Source organism: Anneissia japonica, unplaced genomic scaffold, assembly GCF_011630105.1.
Source record: "Anneissia japonica isolate Jap-2015-1 unplaced genomic scaffold, ASM1163010v1 scaffold699_len907043_cov185, whole genome shotgun sequence".
Classification (NCBI taxonomy): domain Eukaryota; kingdom Metazoa; phylum Echinodermata; class Crinoidea; order Comatulida; family Comatulidae; genus Anneissia; species Anneissia japonica.
The window spans coordinates 98,374-114,656 of NW_022722982.1; the positions used below are offsets into that span (position 1 = coordinate 98,374).

The 16,283-nt window shown below is 32.7% G+C and overlaps 1 protein-coding gene across 6 annotated transcripts in view; it reads right to left on the bottom strand.

The window, feature by feature from the left end:
- Window positions 1-8,852: 8,852 nt before the first annotated feature.
- Window positions 8,853-16,283, bottom strand: part of LOC117112036 — an 11,686-nt gene continuing 4,255 nt past the window's right edge. For 4 of the 6 annotated variants that reach the window (XM_033255080.1, XM_033255082.1, XM_033255081.1 and 1 more), the window contains 9 exons: window positions 14,700-14,807; window positions 13,943-14,136; window positions 13,711-13,858; window positions 12,483-12,557; window positions 12,153-12,311; window positions 11,882-12,013; window positions 11,197-11,328; window positions 10,287-10,340; window positions 8,853-9,699 (listed from right to left, as the gene is read on the bottom strand). In XM_033255080.1, coding sequence (XP_033110971.1) covers window positions 9,488-9,699; window positions 10,287-10,340; window positions 11,197-11,328; window positions 11,882-12,013; window positions 12,153-12,311; window positions 12,483-12,557; window positions 13,711-13,858; window positions 13,943-14,136; window positions 14,700-14,727 — 1,134 coding nt within the window. In that variant the 5' untranslated portion in view covers window positions 14,728-14,807 and the 3' untranslated portion in view covers window positions 8,853-9,487. The remainder of the gene's footprint in view (window positions 9,700-10,286; window positions 10,341-11,196; window positions 11,329-11,881; window positions 12,014-12,152; window positions 12,312-12,482; window positions 12,558-13,710; window positions 13,859-13,942; window positions 14,137-14,699; window positions 14,808-16,283) is intronic. The other 2 variants (XM_033255084.1, XM_033255085.1) reach the window with 2 other exon arrangements.

The window sequence follows — 16,283 nt, forward strand, 5'->3', positions numbered from 1 at the left end:
CTTCTCCCCTTCCCCGCCTGTTACTCCACTGTGCTAGACTTGAAGTGGTTATAACCAGTGGCGTAACGCCTATGCTCTCTCATGCGGCGGTCCGCAGGGCCCCTGAATTCTAGGGGCCTCGAAGGGGACCTACCGATAGGCTGTCTCTTATACACATCTAGATGTGTATAAGAGACAGCATCTGAGGACGATGGAAGTAGGGTTTCTTATTTGGAAGGTGGACACTGGTTTTTTGAGCCTTGAAATTTGTTCGGCCATGTGCACGGGTCACTATCACTACTATCAGTATCATCTGCCATGCTTGTGAATCCATGATCCATTCCATTGAAGAGCCAATCTGGTCGGAGATGATCTGAGAAACAACTTTTGTGAAAACAACCGAAGATACACGACATGTGACGTCATGTCATTTTGAGGGATGGAATCTAGTGCCGACCGTCATGATGTAGCAATTAAAGATGGCGGAAAAGTAAAGCCACTTCACAGTGCAATTCTTTGAATTGATCCCACTTATGGCTACCCTCAGGTGCTGATTGTACTGTTGTTTTATTATGTATATTTTTGTGTTTTTTCACCTTTAAATTGAATAAAATAAAATAAAATTAGTGCCGTCGTTAGCTGCAGGCACTTGAAGAATGCCGACGCTAATTTCGAAGGCTGTAGCAATGCAGATTATTATTCCATTGTATACAAATACAATATTTAGAAAAAAGAACATGTATTCAATAACTTTTTTTTTTGTGCAAGACAAATATATTGTTTGTGTAGCTGATAAATAAATAAAAACAAATTATAGAAAAGTTATCCCTGACGAAGGACAGTGTTCTGCTTAATACATTCTAAAATCGAACATTGCAACACAATTCAAAACTTAAATTCAACACTTTTATGGTATCTTACAAGATGTTCGAATAAAGAACGAAATATTGAATCATGACTTCTCTTATAGTCTTTTTGGAGTCAGCATGATATTATATTATCTAAATATAATAATAAGGGGCCTGCTTGGATTTTTACAGTAATTATTTTTCTTAGGTAGGGAGGGGGACACCCCATCCAAAACCCACCCCCGCTCAGGCAACACAATTCAAAAGTTAAAATTCAACACTGTTAAATGCCAATTCAAACACTGTTAAATGGCATCTTACAGTAATTTTTTTTTCTTAGGTCGGGAGGGGGGGGGCACCCCCTCACAAACCCACCTCCGCTCGGGCCAAATAGCCCACGGATGTCACTCTGCGACATTTACCTCCGCCTATTAATAAAACTCCTCCTGTTATTTCATTTCAAAATGTCACCCCTGATATAGTATTATTGTTTGTACAAAATTTAGATACTGTACATTACATTGATTCAAAAATCAATCGCTGCTTGTGTGTACAAAGTTAATGACATTTTAAATACTGTGTTTCCTTTTACACCATGATAATAATGTACTTCTGTATCTATGCAGTCGAATTGTCTGTAAGAAATCATTTAAGGATTGTGATTTGACTGCAGTATGATCCCAGATTCTCCATTCTTCATTACCTGATGATGAAGATACAATTGTGGCATTATTATATAATATCAAATTTAATGGTCTAAATTTTTGATAATTTACAATTTAAATTAAAATAATCAAAATGTACTCATGTATGTATGTCATGTATCTCGGGGATGTTAATATTTATTATTATATTATTTGTCTCATTTCAGATTCTAAACATTCCTTGCTTGTTTGTTGAAATGTATCAGTTTAGGCCTGTTATATATTTATTTTTTTAATTTGTCCTTGCTAGGAAAATATACCCACCAATTTCTTGTATCATATCTGAAATCGGACGAGTATGATTGATTTTTTGTTCCACTGTTGAAAATTTTGTGAAAAGTGGAACGAATTTGGATTCCATCACGTTGGCTTTATATGACAACTCTTTGGCATACTTGGTTGGAATTTCCATTGCCTGCTCATCTAGTGTTTTTTTGCAAGCTTCCAGCAACTTGGATATTATATTTATCTGCAGGAAGAAAGTTTATGAAATTGTCTAAATAAAATTAAGTAGGTTTATGATTTGCAAGTTGAAATAATATATTGAAATATTGTAATAAACAGTTGGCCCCATTCCAAACTTTAAAGTGTCGCTTTCCATTGCTTGTTCCTAATACATAAATATAATGTTAAATTACTTTAATGTGCAGTTAATGTAATGTAGTATTAAGGTTCAATGGTATTAACTTGCATAACCATTGGAATCGATACCCTTCACCTGATAAATGCCTTAAATTGGATTGACAGTTTTAATGGTCAATTTGAGTATACAGATAATCTAATAATATAACTGGACTTTGTATAACTTTATCCTAGTCAGTTGGACTTGGCCTTTCTCACACTATGAATCTATGATTGTCAGTTTTGAGCCTAAGCTCTGAAGTTAGTGATACATCTTAATTAGCAGTTTTTTGGTAAACAAGTTACTAAATCATAGAGAAAGAATTTTTCTATGATCCAATCAGAAACTCTAAAATTATGGGGTGACTTACTTGAGACACACCCCCATTACCTAAAGTATATTAGGCAAACACCCCACTATCACTGGATCAGCAATGATCAGTAACCAGTAGTAGTGAGTAGTCAGTAGTTAGATTCAACACAGAAGAAAAGTACAGGGCTGAGCTGACTCCACTCTAAAAGGGTTCTCTAACATCTGAAACCTGGAGTTTAACTAATTGTAACCAACGTACAGTTTGTGTGAATAAAAAGTTTGCAGTGTACTAAAAGGAACTGTGTCATACTACTCATTAAAGTCACCAACAACTAACCGATATTTAACATGGGGGAAGACCCTAATCATTGATTTCACGGTACCTCCTCTCCAAAGCTGAACACATATCGCCAAACAATTGAGGACGCACCAAACGACTAAAAGCTACCCGAATTGCGGTTAAGCAGATTGTTTGTCCTTTCTAAATGACATGAATCTTGGAAATGAATAAACGTTTTCTTCAAATACCGCAACAACTACAAGCAAATCACATATTGCTAGGCATATCTGCAATTAGCAGCCGAAATCCTACAACGTAACAAACGAAACAGACACAAAATAGGATTCGAGTCAAGCCGACAGATGTCAAACTTATTAGGATTCGAGACAAGCCGACAGATGACAAACTTTTTAGGATTCGAGACAAGCCGACAGATGACAAACTTATTATAGGATTCGAGACAAGCCGACAGATCACCGAAAGTTATTAGGATTCGAGACAAGCCGACTTCACCCCATGACGATAGAAAACGCTCTAAATTTTGAACTTTAGGCCAACGTTAAATTTTGAACATTTAACATTTAACTTTGAACATTTAATTTCCCTTAAATTTCATTTCTTTACTGAACTTTTGTTTGCTTGAAAATTGCATTTTGTTTATCAAGAATGAAGTAAATGGGTAAGTTGAATACATTGTTAAATTCCATCATTGTGTGAAAGAGTTTGGAGTGTATTTTCAATCATTGCATTTGCTGCTTCCGTTGAACAATTGAGTTTAGTTAATGTATTTGCATTACCATATTTTTTTAAAATCTAATTTGCTAATTTAATCATAATGGTAGACGAAGCACCACAAGTGCCACAAGCCCCCTCAATTAAGGCAGACAGATTTCCTACCTAAACGCTATGATGGTGAAACAACAGACCATGATCAATGTAGTGCGCACTTTCTTTCGTTTATGGACTACTTAGAAGCCCATACGCTACAAAATCCTGCAGATGATGCTGCATTACAAAATGTCATTAGCATTTTTAAGCGTAGTTTACAAGGTCAGGCTAGGCTATGGATCCAAGGAAAGACATTTGACACATTGGATAGCTTGAAAACTCAATTTATTATTAGGTTTAGCAAAAACAAATCAGTGTACGCCCACATTAGGGAGTACGACTCAATCACTTACCAGACAGGGGATAGTGCTGAAAGGCATATTACCTGTATCAAACAGGCAGCACACAGAATATAATACGCAGATCCACAGATAAAAAATAAATTTATTGCAACACTACCACCTAAATGTAGAGCAGCGGTTGCTATGTCAATACCGGCTGATGCCACACTAGATAATCTAGTAACTAGTGCTCAAAATTACCTTGATCTGTCCGTGGAGGATCCCCACCAAAAAAAACACCGGGATCCCGACCGGGATCCCGGCGGGATTTTTGGTCGGGATTCCCGGCGGGAATCAGGGTATATCGGGATCCTAATCGGGATCACTATCGGGATATTTAGACGGGATCCCACCGGGATTTTTAGTCGGGATTCCCGATACATCGGGATCCTAATCGGGATTGCGATCGCGATATTCGGACGGGATCCCACCGGGATTTTTGGTCGGGAACCCCGGTATATCGGGATCCTAATCGGGATCTCGATCGGGATATTCGGACGGGATCCCACCGGGATTTTTGGTCGGGATTCCCGGTATATCGGGATCCTAATCGGGATATTCGGACGGGATCCCACCGGGATTTTTGGTCGGGATTCCCGGTATATCGGGATCCTAACCGGGATCGGGATAGTTCGGATTCCCTGTATATCGGGATACTAATCAGGATCTCGATCGGGATATTCGGACGGGATCCCACCGGGATTTTTGGTCGGGATTCCCGCTATAACGGAATCCCAATCGGGATCACGATCGGGATATTCAGACGGGATCCCACCGGGATATTTGGTCGGGATTCCCGCTATGTTGGGATAATAACCGAGATTGCGATTGGGATATTCAGATCATTCACCGACATTCACATGGTATATTGGGATCACGACCGGAATCTGTATATTTCGACGGGATCCCACTGGGATTGCAGTCATCATTAGTCAGGGTCCCGATATATCTGGATACCAACCGGGAGCGCGATCTTGTTCGGGAATCTCTCCAGACCATATTGGAATCTTAACCCGAATTCATATGCCTATCGGCAGCTCGGCAGGGTCCGTTCTTTCGAAATAAAAAAAAACTTGGATTGCAATCAGGATTGTTGGATTAGGCCGTCCATAGATGATGATAATATTTTGTGACCTGTTTCATCTTTTTGTTGGTTTACACATGTATCTATAGAAGAAGAAGAAAAAAGATTCACAACAGCTGTGGTAATCAACAAAATACTTAAATTTCCAAAGAACGATCGGTTGATTGATTGATTAATTGATTAAGTGATTGATTGGTTTAATTTATATTAACTGATTAGGCCTATTTGATTAATTGGTTGATTTATTTATTAATTAATTATTGATGATCATTGATTTTTTTACATTTTTATCTTATATTTATTGTTACGAATTGCTCTAATTTTATCGTTTAATTTTTTCACAATCTCATCCCATGATTGCTGTTTTTTGCTCTCATCTGTTTCCGTGTAAATACTGTAAACATGAGACCTGCAAAAAAAAATAAATAAATAAATAAAGTAAATATAATAAAAGAGGTAAATTTCGTCTGAATAATAATTACAATTTATGATATGACATCAGGAAGTGAATTAAAGTATTTGACATGATTAATGTTTCGAAAAGTTTTTTACAAAACGTTACCTAATTTTCTGAAAATTTGTGTTTGAATAGAAAATGAGTGTTATTTCAACGGAGATTCCAATAAGCCCTTAAAATGTGACCCTATCATTGCTTTTTAAATGGTGTAGCCATTAGCAGTAGTATGAAACAATTTCGAGAAAAAAGATGAATGAACAAATTATACAGCAGGCCTAGGTAACACTATTAATCACAGCAAAAGGAACAATTTTAAATCATGCATGTTTATTTAAACAAAGGTGATAACTGTTGTCCATCTACTCACTTCTGAGGGCCCTTCTTTTTTTTTTTCTTCAAGGGCCGTTTTGCCCTTGGCATGTCCATAAATCTTCATTGTGGCGCAGTCTTCTTTGGTTATCAGTAGCTCAATCAGAGCTCGAGATAACCTTTCTCTAGAATTCGCGAACATTTCGCAACGACGGAGCTTCAATTTTTGCACTTTAACGCCGTACCTTGCGTCGCCCAAGAACGTCATTTCTGTAAAATAGAGATATTTTAATGTATTATAATCAATGCCTGTCGCTTTAATGATTTGAATACCAAAAGGCCTACAATGTTATGCTGTGCATTCATATAACCATTATAAATTCACAATGTTTCACAAGTCTGCGATTTACTAAATCCTTGCGCTCCCCTCTCAAAATTCCACCCGATTATTGTACTGTTCCTGTCTAGAGACAAGGAACTCCTGGCTGTTCCTCGTCTGTAAACAGTGACAGCAACCAACTCTATATGCTGGAGTACGCTGTTCCATGTCTGGAGACACTACAGAATACTTTGTACTACAAGTGTGTACACTTGCTGATCCTGCTGTCACGTCATTGGTCGCATTCGTTCGATATCATCACAGAGCGACAGGGTGTATTTCTTAGTTTAGTTGATTCGTCCCAATTCATGGTTGATAGTTACTAGCCTATTATGATGTTATAGTAGACAGTCAATAGATATAAATAAGTCATAACATTTATTCGATAATGCAAAAATTGTATACTGTAGGTCTGGTGCTAAGATTAGCACGAAAGAGGACTTGCATTTGGTTTCACTACGATTGGTGGATTGGGTTTGGCATCTAGGCTAGGGCCTAGGCTAGACATAGGCCTATATGGCTAGCCTAGACTAGGGGCCTACTAGAGACTAGCCGCCTATCCTAGGACCGGACTTTCAGTCACGGTAACCAAACGGTATGGGAAACTATAGTAATACCGTGAATTCCTGTGCCCTGCTAGTAGGGCCTAGGCCTAGCTCAAAAATTTAAATTGAAGCCAGCTAGGAGGCTAGTAGGCCTATTCCTGGACTTTCAAAATGGGAGGGAAGTGAAATGAAATTACTATGCCATGTTTACAGAATCCGAAAGACAGGAAATCTCTATTATTAATTTAGCAAGTAAAATGTTGGCCTATGTATAGGCCTAACAAATATTTTAAAATATGTTACGGGTAGTACTAAAGTGCGAGGCAGCGAGGCATGCAAGGCAGCGAGGCAAAACGACGATTCATGCGAGGCATCGTTTTACCATTCCCAAAAGTGCGAGGCATAACAACGATTCATGCGAGGCATCGTTTTACATCGAAATATGTGCAGAGAACAACAAAAATCAAATGTAAAAGTAATATTACGTACTATTTAATAATTATGCCTGATAGTCATTGTCAAATTTGCTACTTAATTTGATTTGCTACCACAGTGGATTTATTTTTCTCCGCCTAGGCCTAGGCTATATACCTATTGGTCTGAAAAATGATGTCATCATCTTTTCATTTGATGTTTAAAGATGCACTGCCACTCAAAAAATCAAATAAAAATTATTTTTTATATTAAGTGATAATATGAAAGAACAATATAAGTTATTAACTTTCACTTAAATGCAGAACGAAAAAAAATAATTTTGATTTATAGGCATTTTTATAACTCTTCATTGCAGTTTCTTAAATTTGTTCACCAGCTAAGAGAATGAAGTCAAGCGTGATGCCTACAGCGAATTGACGAAACAGTGGGTAATAGGCGGTGCCTAAACTGTTGCTTATGGTACACAGTGTGCACGCATTGAATATGATTGACGTCGAGGTTTTAAAACTAATTTTTCTGTTAATAAACAAAAAAGAATATTTTTCAATCATTTTTTTGTGGAATGTTTATAATTTTTATGTATTCACAATATTACCCACTTGATTTGACATTTTCCAGTGATTGGTTTGAGTGGCAGTACATATTTAATGTAATATTTATACTCTATGTAATTGGGTACATTAAAAATTTTTTTTCAAAATTAGGATGAAATTAAGTCTGTGTAACTTATGTTTATACTGGTGGACGTAAATGTATATGCTAGACATATGAAAGTAATGAGATTTTTTTTGGTTAAACTCATATAAAAACTAGAAAAGCTCCTGGATGAAATACTATATTTTATTAATTTCATACTTTTAAGCAAAAGAAAAAAAATATTTTCAGAATAATTTTTCATATTGAACAACATACAGTGAAATAATTCGTCAGTGTTGTGTCTTCACAAAACTTTAAAATTGCTTACACAATGTATGGAGCTTTCATGTTCCTATTACAATGTGAACAGTTTTGGTTAAAACCTGGTAGTAAAATTAAAGGTACTAAAATTATTGAAAAGCAAAGTTTCCCCAATTTCTATACTAAATCAAAAAATTATATATATGATGGAAATTTTATACATACAATACTAATAAATGAGTTTTTAATCTTTATTTTTATTTCTTTATCATGTGTAAATTCATCCCCATTTAAAATTATGATGCTTTTAGTGTAGCATACTTATATGTATTGTAATTATTAACAGTAACCTTAAATTTTACATAAATCGAGGGCATATGTTCTATATTATAACCAAGCTAAATTATATAAAAAGAAAACAGTTGTTATTTACATTAGGACTAAAAAAAATTGTTATGTTCCCCAAGCCCGACTGACCATAAAATTTAATTTTTTTTTTTTGCTTTATGAAAAATTAAAAATTCAAATTTTTTAAATCCAATGCATTTATTCAACTGTCAGTAATATTTTGATGGAAAATGATTAAATAGTATCAGGAGAGTAACTTAAAATTTAGCCAAATCTTTGCATATGTATGCCAGTCTTGGACAGATCCTCCCGTCTTCACAATTGGCAACTAATACTTTAAAACCTTGTATTGAAAAATTGAACTTATGTTCTGAACACATGAAAATTGACGTACCTCAAATTTTCAGCTGACTACTTCAGCCTTCTTCAGGAGATGTACTGAAGAAGACTGAAGTAGTCAGCTGAAAATTAGAGGTACGTCAATTTTCATGTGTTGAGAACATAAGTTCAATTTTTCAATACAAGGTTTTTATTAACAACACAGATGAGTTTTTACGCTAACTTTAAAACCTTCATGACGCCAAAATTTGCAAGGTATTCCCTTATTGGTTGGATAATAATAATATCAGTTGTTTTATGAATTTTTTTAAAAAATGGATATGATTTTTAATTTAAATACACTACAAAAACAGACATTTAAAATAGTTCTAAAACCATGTGTTCTCTAATAGAATCATAGTGTAAAGTGACGAAGAATAGGGAAAATACCTTTGTGCTAAAGTCAGAATCAACATTGTATGCCCTGATACGTGCTCTAGAAATTTTGTACCTATTATTGGAAATCAGTGATGTGGTAAAATGAATTTTGAATACAATTATAGATGATCAATATCACTGTAAAATTTGTCATATTTAAGTATTTTATTAGTAAATTAACAATAGGCTAGCCCTAGGCAAACCTTACGTAGTCGTAAATGGAATCGCTATAATATGTGCGAACAACCGACCCTCTTTTGAAATTGTCTTTGGCTTGGGCAACATAACAATTTTTTAGGCCTTATTATACTGTACACTGTAATACTGCAAAAGGAAACTGTCACAGCATATATTACCAACTAATTAAAACGAATTAAAAAAAAGAATTTTTTTTTTGTAATCCCTCGCAAACCATTTTTTTTTAAATTTCTTTTTTAACTTTGACATTCTCAAACTATAAGGAATATTGTTATACGGCTCCCAGGTACATTCTTCGTATCCCTCCCACTTCACAAGGTATTCTGTTTTGCCTTTTCTTCGCCTCTTTTTCCTTATCTCTTCTACAGTGTAGACATCTGTAATAAAATAAAAAGTACACATTAGAGTGATTGAATGGTAAATTATAAAGATTCATCGTCTAACAAAGGTACTGGTTTTGTATCTGATCATACTATAATTTTGGTTAAAATTTAAAATTGGATACCATTGTTGAAATCAAAGGTTTACCAAGCAAGTTTATCTTTTTTGTGGATGGGTGAGTGGGTGGAAGATTTACTTAAGTTAAAGGGCAAATTTATGTATAATTTTCATAATTACTGAGAAGATAATGAAATAAACATTTAAAAAAAAACAACTTTCAGGTTTACTTTGTTATAATTCTTCAACAAAGTGAGTGCTCACAAAAACACAGTATTAGTTTTATTTTGAATCAGAGTTCACAAAACCTAAGTATAAGACTCTTGCCCAATCAAGTTTTCTTTTAGAGCAAAACTTTTTTAATCCTTGTTTTTAAGGAGGAGGGCAGAATAAAAATAAAATTAGGTTTTTTCATTTAGTGGCGAGTTTGCTAACAAACCAATAATTCAATTTTAAATATCTGAAAATCCATATTTTCTGGACCGGCAGGTTTGCGAAAAAAGGTATAAAAAAAGTCTTGCCTTACCTGAAACGGTTTCATCAACTCCAACAATTTCGCATAGTTGTTCTAAATCCGTCACTGAAATTTAAAAAAAAAAATTAATTAGAACGTTTTCTTCATTTATTTTGTTGCTACAATGTATTTATTTTACCCTAGATTTTACACCTTTAATTACCAAACTATTTGTCATTGTATCATAGTGTATATTACGTATTTTACACATACTAAGGAATACATTTGGTTTTTTTTTGTCATTTTTTTAATCTATGCAAGCTGAATGTTGCAATCACCGTCATGAACTTCAAATTGTCACTACTTAATTATCACTATAATTATCGTTAACATATAAAAATTATTTTACAAGGTGGCTCAATTCTATCATTAACAGCACTCACTCTTATCAACTGCAATATTCTTAAATGCCTTAACTTTAACACTTTCATTTTCAAGTGTATCTGAAGAAGGTCATTTATAATAAATTAATATAAAAAATAAATATGAGTTTTAACAAATGAGATAGACGTCTAGTGTTAGAAAAAAATTTGTAAATGATTATGAAATTAAAAACCAATCGTAGACTGAAATGTACTAGAATTTGTGTAATTTCTTGCTATCAAGTACTCTATTGTAAAGTTCAGAATTTCTAATTTCCATTTTGACAAGTAAATACTGTATACACACAGGTGTATTACTTTTTTTATCTCTGGTGTTGAATAAGAATTGAGTGGTGTGTGTATACGTATAGGTTTACTAAGGTGCTGTAGAACTTTTTTTACCTCATTTTGTGCTTAGGGATTCAAGCACTTATTTTTGCATCAGGCTCATCAAAATTACTTTGTTTTTCTTATTTCCTCTGACTCTCTATTAATTAGAAACTTACGAATTATGTTTGAATGTTAAAAACTTTATTTTAGATCTATATATCCAAACTAACCTTGAATTTCAGGTTCATTTTCTTCTCCATCACTCTCATCTTTTTCAGTGTCAGCTTCATTCTCCTTGTCTTCTCTTTCATTGACATTATTAGCATCATTCTCATCATCACTTTTCTCTCTATTTGTACATTCTGAAAACAAAAGAGAAAGGCATTTCATTAATTTTTCCTTATTCAGAAATTAGAAAAAAATAAACAAGGTACTCTTTATACTGTTCAACACACAAGCAGTTAAAATTTATCCAAAGACATATTTTGTTAAGCTATGCATTATGTATTTTAGAACCATCCAAAATAACAAGTTTAATTTGAAGAATCAACAGTGTTGATATCGACTTAATTATGGGAAAATAAAAATATTAATATTATTAATATATAATATTCACAAAACTTTACAACTGCTATACAATGTGAGCTTTTTGTTCCTTATAAAATGTGAACAGTTTTGGTTAAAAACATACAGTAATGAATTATATCAAAAAAATTATATATATTATGAATGTTTTATAAATTTTATACATATAATACTAATAAAAAATTTCGATTGTTTTACATAAAGGTTTAATTCGAAGTGAGAAATGCATATTGATTTACATCGTGAGAAAATAAAACTTCCATTAATTAGAAACCTATAAATTGTGTTTGAATGTTAAAAACTTTATTTTAGATCTATATCCAAACAAACCTTGAATTTCAGGTTCATTTTCTTCTCCATCACTCTCATCATTTTCAGTGTCAGCTTCATTCTCCTTGTCTTCTCTTGCATTGACATTATTAGCATCATTCTCATCATCACTTTTCTCTCTATTTGTACATTCTAAAAACAAAAGAGTAATGCATTTCAGTAATTTTTTCTTTACTGAAATATGTTTAAATAGTATGATTAATACAAGGCTAGGTATTATATTTGTTAGATTTTAAAAAAATATGAGCTTGCCATGTTCATGTGTCATTACCTGTAAATGTTATATTTGGCTTTTCTAAGATTGCAGTCAATGTAGCAATTCCATAACTGGATGGCTTCTTGAATATTACTCCATCTGGAAGGCCAGATATTTCCCACCTTCCTTGTCGTATTTCTTGGTAAGGTACACATGGTCTACCTGTTGCTGAAACTAATATTATTAATAAAACAAATGTTATAAATTTTATGTTACAGTAATGACGTTTGATCTTCTTACAATTAAAACAGTTAATTAAAACTTTGTTGAGTAATAAGAGCAGTTAATTAAACTATATCATTCACTTTGTTTAATGTTATTACTATAAAAGTAGAGGTTACTTACAAAATCTTTCATTAAATAGCTGTTGTACCTCTTTTTTTAATTTCTTCTTGTCTTTAACACATGTCGGATGATCATCTTGAAAAACAAAATAGCATCATATTTTGAGTTAGTGTTTCAGATCTGTACACAAGTACTGTATTTCTTCTAATAGCAACCCCCTACTCTAATAGTAAACCCCTCTAAAGTTTAATCTATAATAGTAACCCCCTACTCAAATAGTAACCCCAGGTGTTACTATTAGAAGCACAAACAAAATTTACAAAAATAATATCCAAATCTTAATCAACATTTTAAATTTCCTCCTTAACATATTTTAATCCATAATATAGGCACTTTTACAATGTGATTGCATTTGAAAAACTGCAATATTCCAATTTTAATTCAAAACATGGAACATATTTTAGCATGAAATTTGATGATAGTCCTTTGATGAAAATTACCAAGTGTAAAAAATAAGCTTAGTAATAGTAACCCCCTACACTAATAATTAGTAACCCCCCTAAAAACACCTTCAAAGAATAGTTACCCGGGGTTAATATTAGAAGAAATATGGTTTAAAGATAGATTAAAAACAGCGATGGAAAAAAAACCAAAAAACATTGGAAGGGTTTCGTGGGTGGCACTTTATTTGGTTATTCATTATTGTATCAAGTTTAATGCTTACAGAAATACTATGATCAAGAGTGAACAACAATGCTCATTATAAATACCACAATTAAAAAAATAACTGCCCTCGATTACTTAAAAATTTTTAATAATTACACTGTATATCTAGCTACTGATTTTACTTTTATTTTTTACAGTTCGTTCATTTAACATAAAATTCATTACAGTACCATATTAAGAGTATTAGCCTCACTGTCAGTTCAACTTTAAAACTGTATACTGGAGGCATTTTAACTGCTTAATAGTTGCTTGAAAAGTGATTTTTAGACTGTTGGCAGGTAAAATAACTGTTCCACGATGTATGAAGTAATTGTTTACAGTACTTACCACTTATAAATTTTGAAAACTTAACATCGATATCAGACGTCTCTAGATATTTAATGGCTTCTGTGGTTCCGGTCTTTAATAACTTCCCTGAGGCTGGAACAAATATAACAGCAAGGCCCTCACCGCCTAACTTTCCTAATTCTTCAATAATAGTTGCTTGAAAAGTGATTTTTAGACTGTTGGCAGGTAAAATAACTGTTCCACGATGTATGAAGTAATTGTTTACAGTACTTACCACTTGTAAATTTTGAAAACTTAACATCGATATCAGACGTCTCTAGATATTTAATGGCTTCTGTGGTTCCGGTCTTTAATAACTTCCCTGAGGCTGGAACAAATATAACAGCAAGGCCCTCACCGCCTAACTTTCCTAATTCTTCAATCTGTAGAAATAAATTATATTATGATCAAACAATAATTTGATTTAAAGCACAGTGAATTATAAAAACTTGAGATACAAAATTTACCTTTGCCTCTATGTCCTTTACAATTCTTGTAATTGCCAAATTTTTTTGACTTTCCGTCATAGTTTCTGGACTTCGAAGAATTATTTCTTTTGCTTTATTTACGTACGTTTCATCTTTGCCCTGATGTTTTATTTTCTTCCACTCCTTTGAGGCATTACACATGGCAATTTGTCTTGGTGTGCCTTTAGCCAGTTCTGTATAAATAATAAATACAGTATCAATACTTGATTTCAGAATATTTGAAGTGGCAAAATACAGAATATATTGACTGATTATTGATGGCAGCTTAATTATTCTTAAAATATTGAATCTTAACATGGTCAAATATTTATTTATATTTATTTTTTTTAATTTTATAATATTTTATGATTTTATTTGAAATACTCTTTGATCTTTTGGGTTTTACACTGCAAACATACACATGTATAATGGAAATGATAGGAAAAAAATACTTCAATCTTTAAATAAGTAAACCCCATAATTAAGTATCCTAAAACCCTACTTACATACAAGCTCTTGTATCTTAAATAAGAAATGCTTCTTTTTATGGATTACCAATTATACAACACAGCACATTAATGATGCAACAACAAACTTAAACAATTTTCTTGAAAATCAATGATAAACATAATGGATCTACTATTATTTATCCAAAAGTGGTATAAAAAACATCAAATTAATAATATTAAATGTGAAAACATGTTAGGTACTGTAAAAAGTTAAAAATTTATTTTTTAAATTTTAATATACAATATACCTTGGCACAGGTATTCAGAGACAAACATATTGTATCCACTTGGAGCTTTTTTTTTCAGCTCTTTCTTCCTAGTATACACCGCTCCTGCCTGCCTCTTTCTATAATTTCCTATCCAATCCGACAAAAAAAAAAAAAAAAAAAAAAATTATAAATAGAACACTGTACCGATTTGCATACCCAGCCTGTATTAAATTTGGTGTACAGTGGTATGTAGTGTATTAGCATGAGTTAACCTTGTTTGTTTAAATGACTAAACAGATTACATTCGTTCGAGTAGTTTTTAATTGAAAAATGTTAAAATGGCATTAAAATGTATGGTACTGTAAAATTTACATTAAACATCCAATATTGTTCTTTATGCATTTTTATTCTGCTATTTTATTAAAGCAATCATGTTATGACTACTAGGTATGTTTGTTTATGTACAGGAAAGCAATGATGGAATAATTAACATAAAAATGTTGTATTTATTTGTTGGCAGCCCTTTTTAATCAATTGCCATGTTATTTTTTCTACCACTGTTACTATATACATAAATCTCAATTTACTTTTTGTGTAATTTATCATAATAATAACATTTGTATAATAAAATAGATAATAAATATTGTTAAAATTTAGTACAAATATTGCTAATTTCTTTCAAAAACATTTACGACTGCCTAAAAATGTCAATGTTGTTGTATTTTTACTGTTATTAAAACTACTGTAATATAAAAAAAAGTGAATGTAGTCTGAAAAAAAAAAAGAATTTTTTCCACTGACAGTTCATTATTGTAATGTAAATTTTATCCAGTACACTGTACCTTTATGGATTTCAAATGGGAATTACACATGGCCATGGTATGTGTAATGAGAAAAACAAACTTCCTGATAATGATGTGTTGAGTTGTTGGTCAAATTACTCATGGAAGTATACAGTAGTTACAATAAATTAAAGTATGACAAAAAAAGAAGATCAATGTTTCTTGTCCATCATGGACACATTCTCAAGATCAAATGATTTAACAATATACAAAAGTAGAAAAACCTAAGAAGGCAATCATGGATTAAGAATGCTAAAAGATTAACACCTACTGTGCTAATTGTTCCTATTGGAGCTATGATAAATTTTTGGAGCTATGATAAATTTTTGACAACGGCAACAGCATTGTGAACACTAGCAATGTCTTTACTTTATTTCGAGATGAAATGAAAGATATAGTTTATTCAGAAATTGACGTCCCCCATCAGAATTCAGAAATAACTGTAACACATTCTCATGGGCCAGCAATAAGTAATATTAAACAACGAAGGGGAAAAAAGCGCCATAGACGAGGTCATGGGAATAGACGAAAGAGGAAGGTTGGTAAAAGAAGTAATAGTCATAATAATTACTCTCTAAATATTGCATTCAACAATGTTAATAGGTTACAGTCTAAAATTCAAGAAATTGTTAAGTTAATGACTACTCAAAATGTACATATCTTTGGGGTTGCAGAAACATTTCTGAAGGGAGAATTAATTAATGATGTTAAGGGGTTCAAATGGATTGGTAAAAATAGAATTTCAAAGGGAGGGGGTGGGATCGGTGCTTTAATTTCAAAT